A 9,113-nucleotide genomic window follows, 5' to 3' on the forward strand; every position below is an offset into this window, starting at 1 on the left:
GAAATCGAAATAATTAGACTGTAGTTAGTATGCTGTTCAGAGCTTTGCATTGTAGGTATTTTTTTTTCTTTTCTCAAACTTTAAATGCACCATTTTTGCAATGTTTTTGCTAACAGTGCCAATAAATGCAGCATGTTGCTGACAATTATTTCAGATGTAGATGAAACTCCAACACTGACATTTTGCTATTATTTAGCACCTGATTTTTTTTTTAATGTCTTTGTGACTTTGTGTGTATCATGCCTTCTATGTGAACGTTGATGTTTTCTTGGGGCTCTTTAGTCCAAAGACCAAAGTCATGTCCTATGTCAATTTCTAACTTAAACAGTGACTGTATAAAGGTACGTATCAAAAAGTTAGAATTTCCAAAAAAGGTAAATAGTTTTTGTCACTCATATCTGAAAGTGAACACTAAAATTAGAATATTACATATGATCAATAAGCACATTTTAAACAGAATGTGTCAAACAAACCTTCTGATTTGACACAAACCTTCATGCTTTTGTGAGCATTTCTCATATGATGAAAACCATTTTGGACAAGTTGTGAGAGTGGCCTAACTTTAACTTGGGTCACAAACTGGGGAATTTGGATATAGAGTGAGGTATTATCACAGCAACATTAGAGTACTACATGTTGAGCAGCTCAAGAGATAATACCCAGGGGACACAAATGGCAAGCACCCACTTCAAAAAATATTTGTGGTATGCAATCTGTGAGGCTTGACATGTTTGTTTGCTGCATTTTCCATTTAATAGGTAAATGAAAAATGGTTAGAATCACATTTTTGTTGATTGCCTGTGTGCCTGTGTGTGTGCTTATAGTCAGACTTTATTTACAGGTAGATTGCCATATCCCAGTGACTTTTTTCCACATTTTGGGAAGACACATTAAAAATACCAAATACACCAAAATCACCTAATTAAGTTGAATAAAAGGCTGTTAATTTACTTGTATTAAGCCCTCTGGTTTAGTGTTTCTTCATTTAATATGTTTGCATGTAGTTCGTATTTTCGCCACTAGGTGGCCACCTGAGCACATCGATACAACACAACATCGTTCAGAAAGGGAGAGATGTGCGTCGATTGAAGAAAGTCACCATTTGTGCTTCGTCTTTGTTTCTTAGATGCCGAAAAGCTGTAGCTACACTAGGTATGATACAGCATTAAGAGTTTTTCAGACGCTTTTCTGTATAATTTTATGGTTTGTGTTTCTGAGGTGTGTTGTTGACGTCTTGATTAGGTCACCCTTGTAAAAGAGACCTTGCTGTCACAGGGTTTCAAGATTCAAGATGATTTTATTGATCCCCGCAGGGAAATGATTTCGTTCAAGTAGCACAAAAAGAAAAAAGAAAAAATTAACAGAGGAAAAACAAATTAAAAGCAAATACTACAAGTATGTAATGTATACTTTGGCACAACGGCAGCTGTGATTATTATTTATATGCATTTATATCGTACATTTTTAGAACAAGTTATTCGTTAGAATGTGTCTTCCGGTAGGCTTTTGGTCAGGTGTTTAATACCTTGTGGACGTTTTTTGTATTTGTATTTGTAGTAAGAGTACTCACAGACCAGAAGTTAGGATTCAGTTTATTTTCTCCAAGTAGAAACCACTTTTGTAGGTCGATGCCTGTATGGAAGAATGTTGAACAACTTAGAAGATAAACCTTGGTTATCTTGATTTTAATCAGCCATCAATTGAAATCAGGTGTGCTGAAGGAGGTTGCTATAAAACATGCAGGGCAGTGTGCTATGAGGTCAATTGCTGAAAAACGCTGCTCACTGCCAGTTGACTAAATTGGTGGAAAAGAGTTCAGACTAGACTTGGACTTGACCCTCAAAGACTTGAGAATTAACTCTGGCTGCCTTCCAATTTGTGTATGCTAAGAGACACAGTTCGACACCTTTCATTAAAGCATCTGGAGAACTCTACAGCATATGCCAGATTTCTTTTTGTCGATTTTAGTTCAGCGTTTAATTCTATTCAGACAAACATCCTCCTCAGAAAATGAATTCAGTTGGAAGGTTAACCCTTTTTTAATTAAGTGGTATTACTCTTTTTTTTATCAAAAAGATCTAACCAAGTAAAGTACAACTCTGATCCCAAGTTAAGTAGCACAGGTGCCCCCCGAGGCAGCATTAGTTTGCCTTACCTTTTCATTTTGTACACAAATGAATGTGTTAGTTGTCAACCCAGCCAGGACATAACATTTTCAGATGACACGGTTATTCTGAGTCTTCTAACAGACAATCCCGACAGTCACAAATCTGCAGCAACTGTGTGATGCTCATCATGTCAATATGGACACGACTCTGAGGAATGTTTCCAGTACCTTGTTCAATCTATGCCACGATTAGGATTACGGCAGTTCTGAAGGCAAAAGGGGGTCCAACCCAGTACTAGCAAGGTGTACCTAATAAAGTGGCCAGTGAGTGTATAAAGTCCAGAAAGCTACAGTTTAGGGAACACTGTGAGAACAAGTACTAACATTATCGTCATGATTAACACATGCAAAATTTGTACTTTTTGGTAAATGTTCCAACAATAAAAAATAAAAAAAACTTAAAAAACAAAAATAATAATTTCCCAGGGAAGTAATAATAAATACTTGTATTTTAATAGGACTTTACAGGACCTTTTGCCCTGGACATAGAGATTATTTTTTAACCAATGTTTATTTCTGTGATTTCATAAGATGCACATCCACCCAAAAAAAAAAGAACAAAGAACATACCAAAGGGGAAGTACATTGGTAAGGAATGATAAGTACAAGGATAAAATGGTAACAGTGCAATGTAGAGAGACGAAGGGGTGAAGGAACATAGTAACCTGGAGCTGACTAGAGTTTTAAGCTGTAATGGTATGCTCTGTTCAATTGGATAGTCTACTTGTAGTTCATGGAAACATTTTCTTTATTTATTTTTGATGAGACAAAGCAAGCAACACCAGGATAAAAGCTTGTATTTTTAAATGTTTGCTTTGCATTCTTACATACATTTCTACTGTCATGGACCAGGAACAAAATTCTATACTAAATGGCTTTTCAGAGTTTTGCTTGAAAATTTTGCTCATGTACTAAATATAGCGTGTATTTAAATAGCTAACTTTCTATTTAAAATTACAGAGTCGTGTTCACTTTCGAGACTTCTCAAACTCCAGAGTTCCCCATGAGGACCTGCAGGGTAAAACCATTTTTTTTGTTTTGTTTTTTGTTTTTTTTTTGTTTTTTGCAATTCTAGTTCCTACATACTGTGCACATAGAATGTTTATCTATGGTCCTTACCAGGTATCTGTCATACGATACCATATTCATACCCCGGACAGATTTAGCATTAAAGTAATATTCCAAGTAATATTTAGCCAACATGTTTTTCTGACTCAAAATAATGTCAGTATTTGATATTATTTTTGTTTTCCACCCAGAGTACCATCTTGAATCTGAGGAGAGAGCTAAAAAAATTTGGTGATGGCGCTTTTCTAAAGATAAATTATCCAAATACCTGTGAACACATGAAAAACTGCTGGTCAAATATTAAAAGAGAAAGTTAGACTGCTGTATTGCCAATTATGATTTTTCCTTCAATCATTAAGAAACATATAAATAATTTTGGAAACGCCTTTTTAATATAATTTAAACAAAAACGGATCAAATTTTAATATTCATAGTCCTTTCATTTGGACAGAAGTAAGGTTGAATAAAACACATATCTAATTTTGCCAGGGGTATGAATAACTTGGGGCTCATTTTATATATATATATATATATTCGCAGAAAGCAGAAAAAAAAATTGCTGGCTTTGAAACCATAAGCCCACTTTCTGTGAGAGCTCTGTTTCATGTTTCTTACCCCAAGATACTAACAACCAGTCCAACGGTTCACTTATCCGTGATTTCTGTTATTTCTCTCATCATGCAGTTCAAAAGAAGGAAAATCAAATCCTCCTCTTTAAAACTAGCTTGAAAATGCTTGATCAGTTCTGCAACTGCAGTCCTTCCTTAGAAGAAGCAATGGTCCATCTGTGGAGTCCCATTTGTTGGTATTGACGGTGACTCGATTGAACCATCAGGACACAAACTGATCTGCTGCACCACCAGCGGTTTAGAGATGGAACTGAAGAGATGAGAATTCGGAGTGGCGGTGGGCTTTACAGCTGCTATGTAAAGTCATATCTGGAGTTCATACAGGCCGGTCCACAGCATACTGGCAGGGGCTTAGGTTGGACACGGTATTCTGCACCGCTGGATAGGCGAAGTTGGTGTGCTGCTTTGCTTTAAGCCGTAGGCTGGCCAAGCTGGAATTGCAGGTGTCTCTGTACATGTAGGGGCTGGCTGTGGTGGCGTAAGGGCATGTAGCTGCAGTCACCGCTACAGAGTTGAGCGCTGTCGGGCTGTTGAGGTTATTGATGTTCCCCAGGTTGTTTAGCCCGGCAGTAGGGACTCCAGTCACAGCTGAGGGCACCATGCTAGAGGGCATGTTCATGGAGGGGATGGAACTTGTAGGCGAGAACATAGGCTGGGTTGACAGGGGAGTTACATTCATTGAATTAAAGAATGGGAAGCTTTTGGCAGACAGCGGGCTGCTTGCTAGCCCTTTGGTTGCCCAGTTATTGTAGGAGTAGCCTGTGTACATTTCATCATACGGCTGCATGAGTCCATTGAACTGGGCGCCAAACCCATTTTTACACAACTCTGCCTGCTGGTTCCTTTCCCTTTTTCTCCACTTTGCACGGCGATTTTTAAACCATACCTACAGCATAGGAAAAAAGACAATCATATGTTTGTGCAAACAATTTAGTTGTAGTAAACTCTGAACAATAGAGTAAATGTCTAATCAAAACATCAAGTTCTGTTGTCTCATTAGTCAACGCCAGTAAAAAGGAAACAAACTCAACTCAAAGGTCACTCCATTACATTAAAGCTCAGTGTTTTCTGGCAGTTTTATTTACAATATGCCTTACTTTAGCAAATATATGACTTTGTGATCATATTTACTGAGGAAAGGAATTCAGTCCCTGAATAACAGCTGTTTGAATACAAGATGCAAAGAGAACCATGAAAAAAACAAGTGTGTTTTGGTCCTGCTAATTTTCATCAAGAGTGTAATTAATAACCTACTGAAAAAGCAACCTTGATTTTATGTAAATTGAAGATTTTTAATGTTCTTTAAAATATACTGTTGTTCTGTGCAAACATGGAGATGAGGCCACCAACTATGATATTATGGTAAAAAAAACTATTAGAGTGCAGTTATACTGGATTTAACAGTGAACACTTTTACATCTACTTTATGAATTTGATGTTTGCACGTAAGACAAAATTTCAGGAAAAAATGAACAAGTTTCTTCCAATTATTTCCTTCTTGAAACAGTCTGAAGTCATTAAAGTCTAATTCTAAAAAAAGATCCAGCCAGAGTAACTTAAGCCCACTCTCATGATTTCAGTATTACTGTGTGCACACGGGTAAAGACATAATGATCCCACAAATTAAGATGAAGTGTATCGTCAAACAGTATTAATCAGATCGTATTGAAACTAATCAGTCACTTATTTAAATAGTGAAATCTAAATGAAAGTCATGTCAGAGAAGGGCAATCTTCAAATTTGTAATTTTACGGTCTAATATCTACGGGATATTAATTTCATTAAACCCTTTGTTAAAATTTCAAAGGAAGAAAATGGATCTTAGGGAAAGTTCATCTGTGGGTAAATTCATGGAAAACTTTGCTCTAACTTTTATATCGAAGATAAACAAGATTAAATGTTTTGTGTTTGGAATCATTCCAATCATTTATTTAAAAAAGAAAAAGGGTCAAAAAAGGAGTCATATATATCATACACGTTTATCCCATTGGGGTGCTGGTGCCTATCTCCAGCGGTCAATGGGCGAGAGGCGGGGTTACTCTGGACAGGTCGCCAGTCCATTGCAGCAGGTGTGTGTGTGTGTGTGTGTGTGCGTGTGTGTGTGTGTGTGTGTGTGTGTGTGTGTGTGTGTGTGTGTGTGTGTCCATAAATGAGCAAAACAAGGCTGGAATCAAAAGGTGCTTTTGTCCTAGAATGCATCATGGCTCTGTGTTCTCTACAATACTTTGCATTTGATTTTAGTAGCAAATCATTGCCTGGAGGTGAACGCATTTTGTCTCTGAACAATGTTTGCATGTTAATGTTAACAAAGTCCAAAGCACTCTCCACCTTGGGAACAGATAAGTAACCAAATGTATTCACATTTCTCAATGCTGGATTATAGCCAGATTCTAATTAGAGCTTTATACTGTGATAAAAACTTATAGCAAGATATAAAACAAATATGAAGGCAAATTATTGAAACTTAATCATGCTGTTTTATCAAATGATCAAAAGTTTAAAGCGAAAAACCCCAAAAACCCAAAAAAAGAAAAAAAAAAAAAAAAAAAAAAAAAAAAAAGATTTAATGGTGAGCAGGCACTGCTCTTGTTTATAAGTTCAAAAATTCATGATGGATGCACATGTTTCCTGTAGTCTGGAGGGAATGCTGCTTCATGGCTTTAGGAAGAGCTGCTTTAGTGTGGAATTCATCCCATCCATCTATATTATCTTACATGCTTATCCCTTGTGAGGTTGCGAGGGGTGCTAGTGCCTATCTCCAGCAGTTTACAGGTGAGAGGCAGGGTCACCCTGGACAGATCACCAGACCATTGCAGGGTTACACAGAGACAGACAGGACGAATGCACACACACACTCACACCTAAGGAGAATTTAGACAGAGGAGTTAACCTGACATTCATGTTTCTGGTCAGTGGGAGGAGGCCGGAGTACCCAGAGAGAACCCATGCATGCACAGAGAAAACATGCAGAAAGACCCCGGGCCGGGATGTGAACTCAGGAGGAACTCACTCCCATTTTTGTAAGTCTCTTATGTGTAACCTTCCGTAAACATTTTCCACAGGATTTAAATCAGGAGAACATGTAGGGTGGTACATAAGAAGAAAATTGTTTCCCAGGATAAAGTTATGAACTTCTGCATTCATAACACAGTAGTCAAGCAAAGTTAATATATTTCACAGGGATGCCTGCTGCAACATCTCCCCATAGCCAGTTTTGATGTCCCTGCACAACCTGAAGCAGAAAACTCTCCAGATCATGACAAAGCATCCTCCACTGTGTCTTGTTCAAAATCTGTCTACTGGGACTTCCTTGTTATGCCAGTAACATTGCAACCCATGAGGACCGTCCAGATTCTACCTTTCACTGTCCCGTATTTGGTACACCCTTACACAGTTCAAACACAGTGACGTTTTTAAAGTTTGCTCAAAATTTGCATGACAATGAGATGGAAACATAGCTAATGACTGTGTGTGTAATGTAAACGGGCTTCCCCATGATCATAACATTTCTCCATTTAATCAGTTATACAGGTCTGAGGATTGAGGGTTTTCATTAAATGAAATTCATAACTAACAGTGTTAGTTTTGACATCATTTTAATAAACTCATTCTCAGAGATTTATTATACACTCTGAGTAGTGAATGTGTCTAACTTTTAGAATTCAGTTACAAAAATAAAGGAACTGTTCAATTTTATTCTAACTTCCAGAAATGGACCTTTATGTTTTTAGAATGAGTAAGGAAATAAGCCAGAATACCACAAAGAAGAGAATATATTTTGTACATTCCCTTAGGATAATCCAGGATAATCAACCTAGATCATACACGTGTTGATGTCATGATATGTATGTACAAACGAGTACCCTCGGTGAGTCTAGATTTTGTGATGAAAGCTTTGGTTGAAGTTAAATCTCCCAGTGCAACTGTGCCATATGTGTGCCTCAGAACACGACTACAACACAATCAACACAATCGAAAGTCATGTTGAAAGGACCAAGTGACACTGTCGCTGACATTCTGACCTTTTTTAAAAAATAAAAAAAAAAGTCCTGCAGTTTAAATTGGCCCAGTGTTCTTGCAAGGTCCAAACATATAGCTAATGTAACATAAAAACAAACAAAAAAAAACATACAGAACCTGGTTTCCTATTCTAATGAGATGATAAGAGCAAGTGTGTGTGTGCACCCACCCTGACCCGAGCCTCAGTGAGGTTGGTCCACACAGCGATCTCTTCTCTTGTGCTCATGTCTGGGTAGCGGTTTCTCTGGAAGGTGGCTTCCAGCTCCTGGAGCTGCTGGCTGGTGAAGTGAGTCCTTTGCCGCCGCTGCTTCTTTTTCAGAGAGCCATCTTCAACACCTGACTCATCCAACTTGTTCTGCTGGGATTTCTCAGTGTCTGCAGATAAACAGGAACTATCATTATTATCAGTTTCTCTCTCGCTCTGTTTTTCTTTACATGTTATTATACAACACATATTAAGAAGAATTCATAGATGTACATTGGCAAGGAGTTGGTAATTATTCTGATGCTGCATGTCAAGTTGTTATTTGCAATTGTCATTATTACTATTACTATTATCCGTAGATTTTCTTGTCTTGTTATGAGTTAGTTTGATTAAATAAGTGTTCACTTCTTCCTACTCCTTCTCAAGCAGACAAGTCGTGGTAAGCTAATTATTTTGTGTTCTTGGTGATGCACGTACATCCATACTGACTGCTTTCTTCTCTTGTTTTTAAAAACCTGTTTAAAATAAATAAATCAAATTAAAGAAAGGCAGTTTGACAATTGCTGTCTGATAAAGAGACAGTATACAGAACGGTAAGGAATAAAACTAACGTTTGAAGAATATTGTTCCTGTATAAAAGAAAAAACAGGGCCTCACTAGCCCATACTTTGCTAAATTAAAACAATCATTTTTCTTTGTTGGCATGTTTGTGATAGCAGATAAAAGTTTTAAGCCACAGTTCACTGGAAATCTGTAGAATATGATAACTGAGTAGATTGCAGATGTCTGAAAAGTCACTAAAACGTCCAGCCATTTGTCTCATTTATAGCTTTTGCCACTGACTGACATGGTGGATATTCATTGGCAGACCTCAAGCATGATAGAATATTAAATATGTGTTACATATGCAGCGATATATTATTTTACAATGTATAGCTGTATTTTGCTTCTGTACTAAAATGTCATCATAAAACATAAAAGTCGGTAACACTTTATTTGAAGGGGGTTGAATAAGACTGTCATG

General features: G+C 37.3%; 1 protein-coding gene and 1 long non-coding RNA gene across 2 annotated transcripts in view; one reads left to right on the forward strand and one right to left on the reverse strand.

Moving 5' to 3' along the window:
- Positions 1-971: 971 nt before the first annotated feature.
- LOC106963399 (uncharacterized) lies at positions 972-3,606 on the forward strand. Its single transcript, XR_001428181.1, has 2 exons — positions 972-1,152; positions 3,128-3,606. It is a non-coding gene; the product is annotated as an uncharacterized LOC106963399 (long non-coding RNA).
- Positions 2,599-9,113, reverse strand: part of pitx3 (paired-like homeodomain 3) — a 19,585-nt gene continuing 13,070 nt past the window's right edge. Inside the window, exons 3-4 of the mRNA XM_015058298.1 lie at positions 8,054-8,259; positions 2,599-4,750 (exon numbers count right to left, since the gene is read on the reverse strand). Of these exons, the coding sequence (XP_014913784.1) occupies positions 4,181-4,750; positions 8,054-8,259 (776 nt within the window). The 3' untranslated portion in view covers positions 2,599-4,180. The remainder of the gene's footprint in view (positions 4,751-8,053; positions 8,260-9,113) is intronic.

Source organism: Poecilia latipinna, unplaced genomic scaffold, assembly GCF_001443285.1.
Source record: "Poecilia latipinna isolate Pla-1442-1.1 unplaced genomic scaffold, P_latipinna-1.0 Scaffold1530, whole genome shotgun sequence".
NCBI lineage: Eukaryota > Metazoa > Chordata > Actinopteri > Cyprinodontiformes > Poeciliidae > Poecilia > Poecilia latipinna.